The sequence below is a fragment of the Sparus aurata genome, chromosome 12 (genome assembly GCF_900880675.1).
Source record: "Sparus aurata chromosome 12, fSpaAur1.1, whole genome shotgun sequence".
Taxonomy (NCBI): Eukaryota; Metazoa; Chordata; class Actinopteri; order Spariformes; family Sparidae; genus Sparus; species Sparus aurata.
In genome coordinates this window covers 8,035,929-8,053,812 of record NC_044198.1, presented here as the reverse complement: position 1 = coordinate 8,053,812, position 17,884 = coordinate 8,035,929, and the positions used below count along the sequence as shown (strand labels likewise).

At 39.8% G+C, this 17,884-nt stretch overlaps 1 protein-coding gene across 2 annotated transcripts in view; it reads right to left on the bottom strand.

Moving 5' to 3' along the window:
• Positions 1-2,091: 2,091 nt before the first annotated feature.
• Positions 2,092-17,884, bottom strand: part of lrrtm4l1 (leucine rich repeat transmembrane neuronal 4 like 1) — a 70,168-nt gene continuing 54,375 nt past the window's right edge. For both annotated transcript variants that reach the window (XR_003986104.1, XM_030434887.1), the window contains exon 3: positions 2,092-3,916. Coding sequence is in view for 1 of the 2 variants with exons in the window: in XM_030434887.1 (XP_030290747.1) it covers positions 3,851-3,916 (66 nt within the window). In the remaining variant the exon portion in view is untranslated. The remainder of the gene's footprint in view (positions 3,917-17,884) is intronic.

Here is a 17,884-nt window from a genome sequence, read left to right as displayed (position 1 = left end):
GTAAATGATTCCAGCCACTGCAACTATTAGTTTATTAATCTCTAACTCCTCACAATAATGCATGTGAAAATGTGAGTGAGAAATAAATCAGGTACGACTTGGTAGATAATTAACCGTTAATGAGTAAATCCTGGAATAACTGTATTTCGAGGACTATACAATAGATTATGATGAGTTACTGATGGACAGACTGGAAGATACTATATTAATGAATCATCAAGCAAGTTGGTAATTTATATTCCAATATAATTTATGATTTACATTTATAAATACAGAATGTGGTGTAGATATGATTAAAACATTCTTGAGAGCCCGGCTGTCTATGGTCTGTTATTAAAGAGCTAATTGTGAACTTCCAATCAGTTCCATCAGGAACAATTCATGAAGAAAGTGGTCAAAATGTTGATTTACAGATATTAATGAACTAATCATTACATAAAGATTCATTAATATGGTATCTTCTGGTCTGTTCTCCAGTAACTGATCATTGCACAAAATAGTCCTTGAATCAAAGTTATTCAGGAATAACCAAAGCAATTTTACAACGCTTGTTTAGACTTACTACTCTATTCAGGATTAATCGATTACTAAAATAATAATAATTTAACTAAACTTAATTAATAATAAGTTGCAGCCCCTTCTTCCCATGTCTCCTCTGTCTGTCTTTTCTATCAACGCTGTTAATTAATGGCACAGGTAGTTCCACTTTTATGTGCCATGCCTTTGAGAAATCATCATTGCTGATCATTGTGTGAATTTGCAGAAACATGTTCAGGTTACTCTGGATAATATTCAGACTTCACTGTCAGCACTCTCCTTTTTTGTGCTTTGACCACTAAAATCAAACTTTAATACACCCCCAGGGTAGGAGCTGAACTCTCAGAACCTTGACATGCACTGTACCAGAGGTATTAATAAGAGAGGAGACAAACCACTTAAAGCAATTTGACGCTAGAGATGGTGGTTGAATGACATGTTTCCGCCCCTTCACCCCAAAGCCAATCATCAGCTTTATAACAGCAGCTGACAAAGGAAACCTATCAGCCAATCGAATTACTGCACTGATGCGAGTGCACAGTTGTGATTGCATTTTGGCGTCAGTGCGGACGGCTTTCTTATAAGCATGGACGGCGAGGATAACACTCTAATGCACAGGATTACCGAGAATGGTGACGTTATTCAAATATATTAAACTCGCATTTGTTCATGTGCTCTGGTGGGATGAGCTGAGGATGACGCCAGCTTTGTTATCCTGAAATAACTGCCCAGGGCATTGCCAGGATGGCTGATGAGTTGCAGGACGTGTCCAAAAAGGACTTTGACTTAACTCTCCATTGCCATTATATTTTAGTCTAATACAGCAGTATTATTCTTAACGAAACATACAATACTCTGTTTGGGTTGAAAGCGTCCACTTTTTTTGTCCATCCCATTCACAGGCAACTGGGTGTAAAACTAAAAACTAATTGCATGGCTAAACGCTAGGGATTCGAGGAAAAACCTCTTACAGTAATATGAGGGAACTGACCCTTTAAGACAGACGGGGAGCGAGCGGGGATTAAAGCGAAACAGAGCTACAAAAGACCAGAAACTTCATGAATAATGAGAAGAATCCGAAAGTGAGTGAGATGTGGGAGGGGAGGATGAGACGAGCAGAGGGAGAAATGTGGTAGCTAGGGGGAGATAGGTAGAAAGGAGTATGTGAAAATACCACAGGGAGCGCCAGGCCGATCGACCATCTGGATCTCTGAGCTGACAGCTTGACATGCTCTGAGTGCAGCGAACATGGAGCTAATTCACCAAGCACGGCCCCCCTCCTGAGATATGCAACACGTTACACAGGAAGCGTAATTAGAGGGCTGGTGGGGTCCACAGTCACCGTGAACAGAACGGTCGAACGGAGATCAATGCTCTGCTCTCTAAATTAATGAGGCTAATGTTGATGTGACAGCCCCGTCACCGGAAATCTGCGGGGGAATAGGACCACTCCAACGCCTGCGAACGGAGACGTGGAACAAGGTAGGAGCTTATTAAATTACATTGGACAGGAAAGGCTTCACACACACTCACATACAGCCTGAACACAGCAAGTGATTGATGAATATTTTAATTTGACCAATTCATATTGCTCACCAATAAAGTCATTATTTTCATTATAAAACATACTGTTGAAAGTGAACAAAGAAATACAGCTGCTTACTAAATATCAACAAATCCAAGGGGGGAAAGCAGAAATTTACAATAGAAAATTACCATTTTCCGGTGTAGAAAGATTATGTTTTAAAGGTTGAAAACAAACAATCCACAACTCAATTTGTCTGAAGTTGAATTCAAAACTCATATAACGTATGAAACACAAGCACACGTGGAACAGCGCACAGCAACATCTGCAAAATCTCCCAGGGGTGGGGAGAGGGAGAGACGGGGCTGGTCGTTTTAAGGAAAGTGAAGCATGAAATCAACGCAAGTCATAAAGTGTAAGCAGTGCTCAAAGCTGTCTCTCGGACGGGAGCTTCCTAACGAAGGCCGTCGCCACAGGACCGTTTGTTCACAAAGACGTACACATTACACACATGAAAAAAAAAGCCAATTCGGTTTCGGAGCACTGCTGGGACGTGAGGGAAGTTGAGGCTTATTTCACTTTTTTTTTTGTTTTTTTGTCTTCGTGGATTTCTTTTAAGACAGCAAATCCTGGATCTGTTACAACCCATGATTGGGAGAGCCAAAAGCCCCAAAAAATTGCTCCATTTGGCTCTTTGGTATTTGGTGTTGAAAATGGCAGAAACACATATTCATAAAATACAACATTAACAACATTATAATTTCAGAAAATTACATTTTACCCTTGACAGGAGCTTTTTTTCATTTTTTTTCCCTCTCCTGCTTCTGATTGGCCTTTCAGTCCTCCAAATCAAACTAGATAGTCGAGGTTTGATTGCAATTAAGAAACAACTTAGAAAAAAAAAACTTTTTCTTTGAAAAAAAAAAAAAAAGCAACTGAAAACTTCACAGAGAGTCACTGGCTGGGGGATAGTTTGCTTTCTGCTCCCAACTTTTTCGCCGGCTTCAAACAGTCTTCCAGCTGCTGACTCGAAATCCACCTGATGCCTCTTTACTGACAGGCGCGCAGAAGCTCAGTGACTCCTTTCATAATTTTCTGCTCCAGCGAGGCACACGTACACCATCCTAGCATTTGATTAGTCTTTCTGAAAAAAATAAAAAATAAATTGAAAAGATGATAACATGATGCTTCATATGGAATCAAAATATGGAAACCCACTTTAAATTATACACAGCTGTGTTCGCAGAGTGGCTGGAGCCACCTGATCAGTGCATTTTCATCAATGTTTTGTTGCTCAGTTTACACTTTTTTTTTAAAGCCTCTTGAAAGTGTTCAGTCTTCCTCCGTTCAAAACAATGCCACGTTGTCCTCATGGAGACAATAAGCTATTAAAGACTATACAATAAGCTCTCGTGTTGGTTATTACCATCCATTAGTGCTCACGAGTCTCTTCCAAGGCTCTGCTTTGCATTCCCACAACTATCTGTGTCAGTGTTTGTTTAGTGATGAAGCGTGATGGAATGCAGCAAAGCCGATGACCAGTGACCCCAGGCCAAAAAGGAAAGATGTTATAAAATCTCAAGGAAAAGAAAAAAGACGGTGTTATATCCTCTCTGTCTTGGTCAGTGATTGCCCTTGTTAGCATGGAGGACCATCTGTAAATGCATCCTTGAATGTTAATTATGGGAGTCGGATCCTGATGGGTTGTTCTGCATATGTCTCTCACTCCTGTATCCCTGTTTCACCGTAGGTTTGCTGCACCATCCAAAGCAGTTCCTGTCTTGGGGGTTAATGGATGGTCGGCAAATCTCCCAGCCAGGCACCAGGTAGGGGGCGTGGACACGTGTACTCATTCTGCAAAGACAAGAGAAAAAGCGGGGAAAAGACAATACAATTAAAACCACTTAACAGCTGGTCTGCACCCTTAACGGAGGTGGTGGTTACAATGTAAAGTTAATTACAGTGCCCGGTGATTTGATAACAGTACAATGGGGCTGTGACAGTGCCAGCAAAGCAAATTAGGGTGAGCAATTAAGCAAATGATGAAATCCCATGTGCCGAGATAGCTTAGAAGGCTGGACCGACTTCCCCTAATGTCTTCCAGAGATTAAATGGAAGCCCAGCGCAGAGAACCCTTACAAGTGTTCATTTTTCAAAATGTCAATTAAAGTGGAAGTAAATGTGTTCTATTGAACCTGCCCACCTCAACAGTTTGTAACAATAGATATTTCAAAAGTCCTCTCGTCGAGCGTTGAGAGCATCTGAACGCTGGCTGGGAAAGCAACTGTAACTACTTCGGTGTATATAAGTAGAGCTTTGCAGGATACCAATACCTATAATTCTTATCTGCACATTATAGGTTTTGGATAATGCAGGTTATGGCACAAGTGTTGTCTTTTCCTTGTTTTAAAGGCTGCATTACAGTAAAGTGATATATCTTTTTCTGCACTTACTTGTTCTGATACTTGTCTTTAAAACCACTTAAGCTTTATTCACACAGGACTACTATTACCTTGGGACCGCAAGCAATTTGAAATAATTGCGGCGGTTGTCGGAGATCTTAATCCCCTGCAGGGTCTGCAATTTGTAAAGTAAAAAATCCAGCGCAGTCTTACCCAATAGATTGAACCAAAAACAGAGGTGTCAAGTAAATATCAGTCCTGTGCAAATCGACATCTCCGTGATAATTTTCACATCTGTTTTCTGTATGAAAGTATAGAATTTGATTACAGCTCATAATATGCTGAACAGCAGTCAACAGGTCTGCTGGGAGATCAGCTGTAGTGACATTTGAAAGTGATGACAGGGCAAAACAACACTAAACTTTATTGATACTGTGGCTGCTGAAGAACAGATGGTCTGAAAGCTTGATGTGACATTGATGCCTTGACATCATATCCAGCGAATATTGCCAGTGAAAAAAAAGTGAAATACAGACTTGATTTGTCCAGTGTGAAGGCACTACGAGGGTGAATAATTTCCAAATCACATGAAGTTCCCTGGTATTACTTGCAAGTACCTGTGTGAATAGAGCTTTAGTCATCATATCCACATTTCATACTGGTATTTGTATCAAGAACCCTCTATTATGTTCATATTTTGTGGAAGTACCATTGGTTATTCCTACAATGTTTTTTGTGGTACTGATTTAGATATATAAGTTCCAAAAAGCTTTTATTGTAAGTAAATTACATGACAAGAGTGAACACATTTTACCCCCAGAATTTTGTTTTCAGATTATGTCTATGTTTAGAATCTGGTTCTCCAACAGGGGGCCCATGAACTCTAGGGGTCCAAGTTATTGCAGGGGGGCCACCAAAATTATTGTCAGAACCACTGAAGTGCCCTTAACCCCGACCACCCCAGAGGAGCTAATCAGTGACCATCAAATGAGACTGTGGTTGTACTGGGCAACTTCCAGGTATAAATGGGATCAGGGCTTTCAGAGCATCACTCTCAATGAAACTCATGTCAATACCCAAAATATTTTTAAAGTTATTTTTTTTCCTTATTGAAACATGTTCCATACACAAACATTTTTTTTCTTTTATCATTTGTGTATTTAGAACGGACAATGCCCAACACACATTTTGTACTAGATGTAGCTTAAAGGTAATTTACACCTGTATTCCATAAATCATGAATCTAACATATTGTTAGATTAAAAAGAAACAATAAGTTACAATACATTTATGCTAGGCTAACCATAATTCCCTGTGCAATCACATGCGCAAACTAACCTAACAATTCGCTTAATCACTGTGCGGCACCTATCCTGAACAGCGAACTAGTTTGCTAACTGCATATTATTTAAAGACAGTGGCGTGTGCAGACTTTTTGAAGGGCAGGGGCGAAAAAAGCGCGTGTTTTGGCTCCCAAGAGGACAGTTTATCATGTTTTAACCAGCCAAGGGGGCAGTTCAGTGTGTTTTGCCAACCAAGAGGGCACTTTGGCACGCTTTTTTGGCTCTCAGGAGGGCACTTTAGCGCGCGTTTTTCAACAATTGGGCCACGAGGGGGGGCGACTGCCCCCCCCTTGTGCACATCACTGTTTAAAGATATTTGTAAGTTATCTGTATTGTTATCCTAAGTTATCTTAAATGGATTGTTTGTAACTTTTGAAGCACGGGACTCAGACACACCGTCCACCTTAGAAACTGCATATGAGGCTAACGCACCGCTAGCTTCTACAACTACTGCTGACTTGTTTATACATGGCACTTCAGGCTGCCCTATTAAAATTATTGTATGCTCAGTTTAATCTACAACATCATTTTATCCAGTATATGTAATAGGGGGTCCCTGCTCAATCTTTCTATCACCAAAGGTGTCCTTGGCCTGAAAAAAACTCTGAGCATTTATCACATTCTGTATTTACACATACAGTATTTAAAAAGTCAACTAAGTATATCTAGTTGGATATTTTTTGTATTAGTAATAAACCAGCTTTAATGAACTTTGATGAAAAGAGCATTTTCTTCTTCATCCAATAAAACTATTGACACTGGGGTTTGGAGGAGTGGCCAAATTAGGTATTGATTTCAAAAATCTGTAAAAGAAAGCCAAAATTATGAAAGCATTCCGAATAGTTCCGCCCTGTATCAATACTTGTCAATAATGCAAAGATGTATGGTTTTTATACTAATTTTAAAGCACGTTGTAGCACCCCATTATGTAATAACGCCCCATTATGTAATAATGTAATACATTTTCAATTCATTATGTAATAGCGCCCTTTGCCGCATTTTGTGATAAGTTCTTACATATTGCGTCAGTAATTAGAAAATGCATGTGTTGCACTTTTTTTTATCAAGAAAATGTAATAATTTGGTGCATTATATAATAATCCATCAAAATGGATGTCATAATTAGAAAAAAAACATTATACCATCAGAACGACATTAACTTGAAGCATATCAGCATGAATCGTAAATATGAATTAATTTAGAAAACTAGTAGGACGTTTCATTGGTCAAATCTAAATCAAATATAACTGAATTCATAGAGAATGTGTTTGAAAGATCATGAGGCAAAAACTGTACTAAATGAATGTTAGTGGCACGAACATTATCGTTGCACTGAAATGCTGGAAGTCATACACACATGCAATCTGGATTATGATATGCAAATATTATACGTGATAGAAAGCAGGCAAAATACGAAAACAAATATGGAACAGAAAATGTAAAAAAATATTGCCCTTTATCTGTAGTTATGGGAAATGTAAAACAAACCCTCACAATATATATGAGTGAAAAGTAGTATACAGACAAGAGCTGACAATTTTTTCTCTAAATTCTACCAAAGAAAAAAGTAACTTGCTCAATACATTTGAAATGTTTTATTGTAGTAGACTTATATACGGAAGTACAGAAGGGTATTACTGCCATACCAGAGAACAAAAAATAAAAATCAGTGTCACGTTATAACACGATAAGTTTCACATTATAACGTGATTAGTTTCACATTACAAAGTTATAAGTTGGTCTTGGGTGGAGGGGGCGGAAGTGAATCCGTGAATACACCTGGATGGTCTCAGTTTCATTGACATATGTATACTGTCATTGACATTTCATGCTGACTGTGGAGGTTTGTCCGATCTGAGTGTCTGATTGGAGGCCACAGCGTGACGTTGGGCCCATGGAGCCCTAGGTGTCCCTCTAGCTGATCACGTTAAAACGTGAAACTTTTCACTCTGACACTCTACCTGCTGTGTTCTGGCTTCGGTTATTACATGAACACAGCCTCTAAATCTGTGTCTGGCTCCCAATTTACGCTACAAAACAATGACATGAAGATTTACTTTGATTTGTGTCTGATGGTTTGAGAGACAGACAGACAGACAGAAGCCCCTTTTAGATAGAAAAGGCGGCACATTTGCAGCAAGGTAAAGGCTGCAATGTGCCGCCTTGTCTATCTAAATGAGAGGGGTCATATTCCTTCTTTTCCAAAAAGCTGCCACTTGGCCGCCACTGGGGTAGGTATAAACATGTGACGTGATGTGAAGCACAAAGTTGGGCGTGAACAGTGAAGCAGGTCGAATTTGTCTTCAAAATAAGAGCTTTACATTGCGCCCCATTGGAGTTTAGAACTGGGTTCTTAGCGGGGGGCTTTTCATTTGAAAGTAGCTACCGTTAGTAGCTCGCCGCTACAAAAACAAGCGGACAATGAAGACAGCTACAGAAACCGAGGAGACGCTAGCATCTCCCGGATCTCAGCGGATGTCCAGTTGCTCATCTTGACGTCCGTGGATGAAGTGATGAACTGACTGCTGGGATCAGCTGTTTCCTGGTTTTAAAACTCCCCAGCAGTGGGTCACACAACAGTGCAGGTCATCGACACCTCCACCCATCTCACGCAATTGGCCAGTCTCGATAAAGCCGGTTAATCAGATGAATAAAAAGTTATTCTGATGGTTACATTCAGAACAGATAAGCCCCATTCACACAGGAGAAGACACATAAAAGCTGCAGCCACGGTTCGCCAATTCTCCGCTGATGGTGATTCACACAGAGTGAAGCATCTCCGCCTTAAAGACAAACCACCGTCAATTCATAGAGAAAGCCGGTGCTAGTTGAAATACTTGACGCAGCACAAAATATGAATGTAGTTTAACTACCAGCAAGTAACAGCAAATTGTAGTTAAGCTATGTAGTTCAACTACACGTAGTTTAAGGCTCCCCAACACTGCCTATAACTACAGATAAAGGGAAAAATTTGTAACATTTTCTGTTCCATATTTGTTTTTTGTATTTTGTCTGCTGTCTATCACGTATAATATTTGCATATCATAATCCAGATCGCATGTGTGTATGTCTTCCAACATTTCAGTGCAGCGATAATGTTCGTGCCAGTAACACTCATTTAGTACAGTTTTTGTCTCTATGAGCTTTCAAACACATTCTCTGTGAATTCAGCTATATTTGATTTAGATTTGACCAATGAAACATCCTACTAGTTCTTAAAATTAATCCATATTTACAATTCATGCTGGTATGCTAAAAGTCAATGTCATTCTGATGGTATAATGTCAATAAGACATCCATTTTGGTGGTTTATTAATAATGCACCAAATTATTACATTTTCTTGATAAAAAAAGTGCAACTCCTGCATTTTGTAATTACTGACGTATTATGTAAGAACTTATTACAAAATGCGGCAAAGTTTATTACATATTGTGTTCAAGAATTGTATTAAAAAAGGTGGCAGATTATACCAAAATGCGGTGTTATTACATAATGAAGTGAAAATGTATAACATTATTCCATAATGGGGCGTTATTACATAATGTGGCACTACACATGTTAATTGGAAATAAACAGGCTTGTTTCTATCACATAACCTATTTGTATCACTGGGAACGGAACATTAGAAGTCATGACAAGTGAATGATTTGGGAACCTTTAAATGTCAGCCCTTTCCCACAGGTCATCTCAAGCTTGTTGAGATGTTGCGAATTAGTACGAGATTTTGACATTTTACTCTCATTTGAGAGCCATGAGCTTTGAATTGATCCCCACACTGAGAGCGGCAGAGGCACACTCAGCCCACATATCTGAGTTTGCCTCTGAGCATCCAAAAAAAAATAAAATAAAAAAATCCCTCTACTTTACAACTTAACCTTTAAAAGAGCCTATTTGCAGCTTGGCTACAGGTAAATCCACATTGCCTTAATAACACAAATGCTGCGAGTTTTTTGCCGGACTAAGCAGTTTTTCCAAAGCTTTCAAAATCTGCTTCGAAATTATCCCGGCTCAACTTTTTTTGCTGCTCGGGCTGAGATTGTTGTCAGTGTGAAGCAGATCTCTGTAACACAGGGCTCAGACGAGTATGCCCTGAGCGGAATTTTTTATTTAAGCGGTATCAAACAGGCTGATAAGTCCTTGCTCAACTCTTTATCTAGCTCTCAGGTGGATGTGAGCGAAGTGAAGACAGCCGCACAAATTGTCATACCTCAGACAATTTCGACAGAGCACAAAAAACAGAAGCCGCTCGCAGCAGACGCTCAGGATTTGCTGTGAACACATGCACATTAACTCTAGAGCCAGCGACACACACACACACACACACACACATACACACACACGAAAGCTGATGCAAACCACACTTTGAGCAGGAGGAAACACTTAATTCTATGAGGAGGTGAAAGTAAGATGGGATTATTAATGTCATGAAATGAGTAGATCAACTACCCACTTCATTTTTGTCATTACACAGAAGAATCAATGTTTTAAAGATGGGTCCACTGGTAATGGAGCATGCACTGGCATTGAGAGGCTTGTTTTTTCTGCTACCACTATGGAAATAAGAGATACTATGAGGTAAGTAAAACATCGCAAGGTGAACAAATGACTATGTCGTTCATTAGTGCAGTCTTATTTCACAATGGGTCTCCATCTATGACATGTTAAACTCCGAATGTTCCTTTTTAACACTTTACTTTGTAAGACTTGCACTGATCCAGTCTGCGGCCATATGCAGCGACATGGCAGCAAGTTGGAGATAATCGTAGTCACATCTTTTTACATCTAAATCGACAAGATGCTCTTCACATTACCTGCCCGGTAAGTGACTGCAGGAATGCTTTGTAGTGGTCACAAGGCCAGCCGTTGTATGGCTCATTATGCCTTATTTGAAGGTGACATTTTCTCCAGAGCCGATCCCACACGCTTCCACGCAGCCACTTTGTCCGTGTAGTTGGGGCAAGTGATTTTGCTAAAAGTGGTTATGGTTTTGTTCCGACAATATTCAAAACAACCTAATAATCAATAAGCAGTGCTTTTTTAACGGTCCGAAAGGGTTGAGCATGAAGGCGCTGCATCTTCCACGTGTGTTGAAATGTGCCTTTTGTGAAAGCTTGTCTGAAATGCTTTTCCTTTCAGGGAGTAGAAAGCACAAAATAATTTAAAATGTTTTTTTTTTAATTATGTCTGGAATATTTTTCTGTTGTTTTATCTGTTTTCAGTCCAGTCAGCGGTTCAAACTCGGGAGCAAGTATAGCCCAAACAAATCAGTAACTGTTCAATAATTCTTTCGAGAGCTGGATGAGGCAAGAGCATTTCCATTCAGTGTTGTTTCTGCCATCAATCCAAAGATGCACTGCATGGTTTCTACTATGGATCAGCATTGATTAGTATTACTGTTTGGTTAAAATTCAAACCTGATTTCTTCATGTTAAGAATGAAATGTAGTTTCATATTCATTGTGGTTATTATCTACCCAAGATCATCTTCTTTGCCAGTGTTTCGATTCATTCAGTAAAAAAAAAAGAAGAAAAAAATATTTGCATGAGGTACTACCGTGTCATTTGCAAGTGCCTTCGGACGTTAAAACCACTAACAGAGGAATTAAATAACATTTATCATCCAGTACAATGTAATGTTCTGTTGGGAGACCTCGGGTCCAACATGGCACTCGTGTGGATGCCACTTGACATGCACCACCCAAACAAACACCATTGTAGACAATGTATACAAGCTCATGGCAGTTGCACTTCCCAGTGACAGTTCCCTTCACTTTATGGCCTTTTTTCCAGTTTTTTCTCTAGTGTGTTGCTGTCATCTTGTATTGTTTCAGCACAACTCAAATGTTTACTTCATGAACACAGAGAAACTCATTATTCTCCTTCATTATGGTAAAGTGTTTGGTTAAACGAGAATTGCAATTCACTCTCCTGCTCACAGCTCTTCAGACACTTGAACTGCAGGAAGCCATTTGTCAGTCGTTGATGGCTTTCTGCCATGGAGACAGTGCTTTTTACATCACTTTGCAAGAAAGTGGCCATTGATGCTTATGTTGTTGTTGCCACACCCCACCAATCCTCATTACTTTTCTTGCTGGCGTTCAAAACTGACCGCTCAGTTCCTTGATGGAGGCAAGGAAGAGGTTTTGTCATCTGTCAGCGGGGACATAAGCTCCACTTCTGCACTCTCTCAGCACTGGAAATTTCCACTGATAGAAAGGGAGCTAAAACTCTTTGCTGCCAGTTCTCCTGAATTGTTCTCCAGGAAATCTAGACAGCACCAGTGGCCGTTCATAACAGAGAAACAATCTTGAGGCATCTGAAGGAGCAATTTCGGCCAGTGGCAGCCTCTGAAAAAGCTGTTACTCCAAAGAAAACAGCACAAAAGCAAGGCAAGTTATTCAAGGCTAAGGTCTTAGCTAAAGTGGGAGTTAAGACAAGCTGGCAAGGGCTCAGGGAAAACCTTGGCAAACATGATTGGGGTCCTTCCTTCCCACTAAAGCAGGATTGCGGCTCGTTGTTATAGTAGCTGTTGGCTATTAATACGGTTCAAGATCTCAGACAACCTATGTCCCTGGGCTGAAAGGAGTCTTCTCTGCGACAGAGCACATTAGATTTCAGGCAACCGAAACTCCAGGGCTAATGTGATGTCCAGAGACAAGCCAAGAGTTGAAATGATGCATCCTGAAAATTTGAGTCTGATTTCGAACTTTGGAGAGAAAGAGGAAATGTCTACCTCGGGGACAAACACCAACAGTCCCACCAATCTACCCTTGGGAGTGTTGTGCTTGGACACACACTACAGCAAGTCAGGCTTCTCTGCCCCCCTCTATTTCCTGGATGAGCATCTAGTTGTTGGGAAAAGAAAACAACAAGAAGCCAGCTGTGATCCTGGTGTTGTCAGACTGGACAACTTCCCTTGAAGGGCAGAGATGCTTGGCCGAAGTGGCCACCAGCCTGGTCAGTATGCTAACACATTGTCACAATGGATGAATGACATTCACAGCATCCAACCTAGAGTGTGAAATCCTGGGAGGCAAGGGTTCGTGCGCCTAGAACTGTCTCCTGTAGTGGTGGGCACTGACACAGAAACACAAAAAATACCCTTGAAAGCGAAGAGAGCATTGTACTGCACTTGAGTGACTCTTACGCTTTACAAGGATTCATCGGCGTTCTATTCATATGTTCTATAAACAGCAGTGGATGATATCATTGGTCAGAACACAGTAAAAAAATGTTTTTGTGTGAAAGGGTATACAGTGTCTCTCTGCATTGGTGTTTGTTTTTTGTTTTTTTTTGTTTTTTTGTTGAGCTTTTTCGTTTCAATAAATGATGCAGCAGACGCTTGTTGGACGTTTCGAAAACGTTTGATATTTCTCCATTAAGACAGTCAGAAACTGAAAAGTACATTTCTTTGGGGGTCCATCATCTAAATCTGATAAGGATCCACTGACAAAAATATCCTTTGTGTCATATTTTTAAGGTAGGTTGGCCTGCAACAAGTCTTTAGTTATCCTAGAGATGGATTGTGTATGGCACTACGCTACATTAAAATTCTATCTCTTTCTTTGCAGATTTAGTTATACCAACCCAATGAGGCCAAGCAATATAACTTTGTAAACATCAAAACCAACTAACCGAAATCCATTCTCAGTTCCCTTCAGAGAACACATATACGATTCTGAAGCTGTGACCATCACAATACGATTATTATTTCAGCACCACTGTCCTCTTATGGCTGGAAACCAACTTTTTGGGGCTTGGGTGGGTGTAAAATCCCAAAGTGAATCGATTTTGAATCCATCTGTCTTTCTCAAAGAAACAAAAAAGGCACTGCGGGTATTTTCGTTTGGGTGAATATTGAAACTGAACAAAAAAAAGCCCAGCACAAAAGTTTGAGTCATGCAGGTCAATACGCACTGCTTTTAGATCACTGCATACACAACAAAACAGCGTTGATAATTATAATTGAAAGACGCATAATTATAAATTCCTGTCGCCTCTCTGCAGAGCCATTGCAAAGGAAAACGAGCCGGGGCTAAGTTCTGCTTTTTTCAAGAACACAGGTTACATGTCCGGAGCTACTTTCATACGCCCCCCTTCAACGCCTTTATGTGCTTTTAATTAGGCTACTAATTAGAAGGATACAAACATGATGTAATTAGCTCGCTCTCAGTCGGTCAGGGCAGCTGGAACACAGACATATGCCAGCCACTCTCAAAGGGATCACAAGCCTCTTACTCCACTCAGGGCTCCAATTACCCGGTTCCATCTCCCCGCCTGCAGCCTGTATACGTTCGTACGTTCCTTCTTTCCCCGAAGACCACGAAAAGAGAGGCAGACAGTCGGAAATGGACTGAATGAGCCAATTACTCATTAACGGTCAAGTCAGTGAGACGATTAAAAATCTGCAAATTTGGTGCGGAAATAACAAGGTCTACATTGAACACAGCTGCTCTTTTCTGTTAATGCATCTGTATAGCTATATATATATATATATATATATATATATATATATATATATATATTTATTTATTTATTTATATGGTACATGTCCACTATAAGTACAGTATGTTCGAACATGATCTCAGACATGGGTAAGGCAAATTAAAGCTCCACAACGGAGCTTCTTTCTGCTTAAAGAAGAACAACAATTTTACAAAGAGAGTCTTGGTGGGGAGCTGATGCCTCTGTAAGCTCTTGATCTCTGCAAACACAGATACTTAGACTTTCTCTTAAGCTCTTGCTCTCCCTCACTGCCTCCCAAACACACACACACACACACACACTCCTCTGATTAATCAAGACCGAGCGGTATTTCTCTCTCAATAGATTGCAGTGTTGATTCATTTTTGTTTGATGTTTCACGAGCGGGTAAAAGAACATGACAGTGCATAAGCCACTGCGAAACAAAGATGTCCGTGAACGTCCGCAGGAGTTTGGTTCGGAGTAATGGGATCCTGTCTTTGATAACAAGACAGTGTTCAGTGGAAATAAAATGCGAAATTAATGGACTTCCTGCTAATGGTCTGACAAAAAGCCATTCATTAAGGGCTTCTAATTTGGTTTTCAGCAAGGTCACAGCAGTCATGCCTGGCTATTAACACAACAAATTAATGACGCGATACATGTATCAAGGGTAAATTCAATTATCTTAATTGTGTCTTTTTTGTCAAACTTATGGCTCCCATTTGTTATTTCCACAAACATCCAGGAGGAAATGTCATGTCTGATATAAATCAAAGGGTAGAAAATGATATACATAAACTGTATCATGCAAAATGTATGTTCTTGTTGAAATGCCTCCCACTTATCTCTATTTTTTAATATATAAATAATACGTGCCCAGATTAATGTTGGTGCTGAGAGCGTGGATGTATAATATATAAATCTTGACAGCAATTGCAACATTTTGCCTCCAGTTATGCTTTATGACTCTATGACTTAGACTCGAAAATGCTAACTTTGCAATGACAAGCAAAAGGAAAATATGCAAGGAAAACAGATGGTGAGCAAACTGTGTGGATAAAACACCACGAATACATCATCAAAATCCGCATGCAATCATTGGATGTGCAGTGAACAGAGTCGCCGAAAACTGACGCGTATTCAGTCACAGCCACTTTGTTTAATTTTAGGCACTGTTTTTTTTTTGGTTTTATCTTTGTCTATTTCACTGGAATAACTCCATTGATACATTTGAAGGAGCAGTTTACCTAAAGTGACTATAAATGTATCTAACCTGCATGCTAATGGAAGGTCGGGCGTCTCATACTCAGCGAAAGGTTTCTGGAGCTTCACAGTGAAATAGCATTGCAGCATTCTCTTTTTTTCATTTTAATGTTATAATTTATTCATAAAATAAGAATCAAAAACATACAACGGCATACAGCTCGCCTGGTGTAATCACAAGTCCCAAATTGATTTGAAAATACGCTATGTACATCCTAAAATAAGCGGTCAAGCTCATGCACCAAAATCAGACTGTGTCACATAGTTATTAATGTACCTTATATGTGTCTTTCTGTCAAGTCGTCTGTCATTTTAAAACATCAGCCAGTAAAACAGTAGCTTTTAAGGTAATGACACAGTTCCTCTCAGTCTGCCTTACCAGTGTTAGCGTATCACCGTTGCCTGTTACATGCGCTAATGCTTTTAGCTGGAAGCTACAGTGAGGACTTTGGCTTTTGAAGGGGTGCAGACTTGAATTTTGCTGGACTAGCTCTATGGAGCCATGTTATTTTTATTGTTTTATTTTCTATTCATTTATGTTTTTTTGTTTTCAACACAAAGTCCCTCATCTAGGTCTACTGTTTATATTTACACTGTTCATATTGTACAATATTAAGTATATATGTGTTTATTCTATTTCCTATCTTTGTATTATATTTTTTTATTTTTTACAACTATTATTGTTCATTGTAATATCACTGTCCTTTGGCTGCCATGACACATACATTTCCCTGATTGTGGGACAAATAAAGGATTTCTGATTTTGCTTCTTTAGTTGTTGAGGAGAGCTGCAATGTCGTTTTGCTGTGAAGCTCCATAAATGTTCTGTGGACTACAAGACTTCACCCAGCTTCACATTGGCATGGCAAAAATTCATTTTTGGTGACTGAATTTTCAGTGACCTGTTCCCTTAATTTGTAAGACTAACCACAGCACACTGTTTTTTTTTTTTTTTTTTTTAATTATCATTCATTTTAAACTGATATAATGAAGACATCATTCTGTTGCGTAATTTCACTGTATAAAAGCAGAGAACTAAGCCTTACTGAGCTCCACAGCGTTTACCCACTCCACTATCACATTCCCTAACAACACAAAGTGAATTTCATTAGAAGCGAGGACATAGTGACCCACATGTAAGTGGGCCAGTGAGAGTAAGCTGCGCTAAAAGAACATCATCTGATGTCAGACGAAGAGCGATTTAGTGTGTGTGTGCATTAAGCGAGCGATGGAAACTGTGCTCCATAGGCAGTGCCTGGAGATCTCCCCGAGGAGGTCTGATCCACCGAGTTGTGGCTGGGAGCAAACTGAGCACGTCCAGCTTGAAATGTCACAGCACGTGCGCATATTTATGTGAGTGCATCTACACGCATGTTTGTGTGTGCTTGAGCATCATGATTTATGATGATTGTGATTCCACAGGTGATGGATGACCACATTAGCGGCAGGAGGTTTTTTTTCCCCAAAGTCTCTCTCTGTATATATATTGTGCAGTGTGCAATAAATTCAGTTCTACAAGTCTGCAATGAATACACACAAATAAATGAAGCAGAGGAATGATTTCTCACACGTGTTAGCATATACATGTATCATCTGGAGGGATTATCCATTACTCATGGTATTAAAATGATACAATACTTGCTTACAAAGTGCCACGTCATCATATTAAAATTATTTTTGGACATGTTGTTTTTGGGAGGCTTGTATAACTTTGCTTTGATCCTGCTCTTTTGTTATAAATACCATGAAAAGTAATAGTCCCTGTGCCTTTGGATTCACGGTGCTTGTGTTGCTAGGCAACATGTAGCCAATGCTAAACATGAAAAAGGCTGATATCAGTTTGACAAGTCTATGGCCGTGCTGGGATTACGGCTTTCGTCTTTTTTTTTTTTTTTTTTAATTTTGAAAGGTTTCATCACACACAGCTTCAGAGATTATCTGCTCCGAAGTCGTGAATGCACGCTTAGACAACAAGAATACAGAGCAGTTACTGAAATGCAAGCTATTGAAAGGCCCTTTCCAACAGAGAGCGACCCTCTTTAACAAGCTCACCACACTTTCTACATCTCCTTTCAGTTATCATGTGCACAAGAAGGCAAACTTTAGACTTCTCGCTCTCTTTTCTCTCTCTCTCTCTCTCTCGCTCTCTCACACCTGAACTTGTGAACTCTCCCCATCTCTCCATTATCTGTGCAAGTGTAGACGTGTTAGCCTCAGCAGTTTCAGTCACAATTTCTTCTTCTTTTTTTTTTCTTTTCACCTACATCTGTCCTTCAGACCTGAGGACACCTACACAAGCGAGTTACATGGTTGTGATCAGCGAAGCCACTTGTACTGCCTCACAGTTA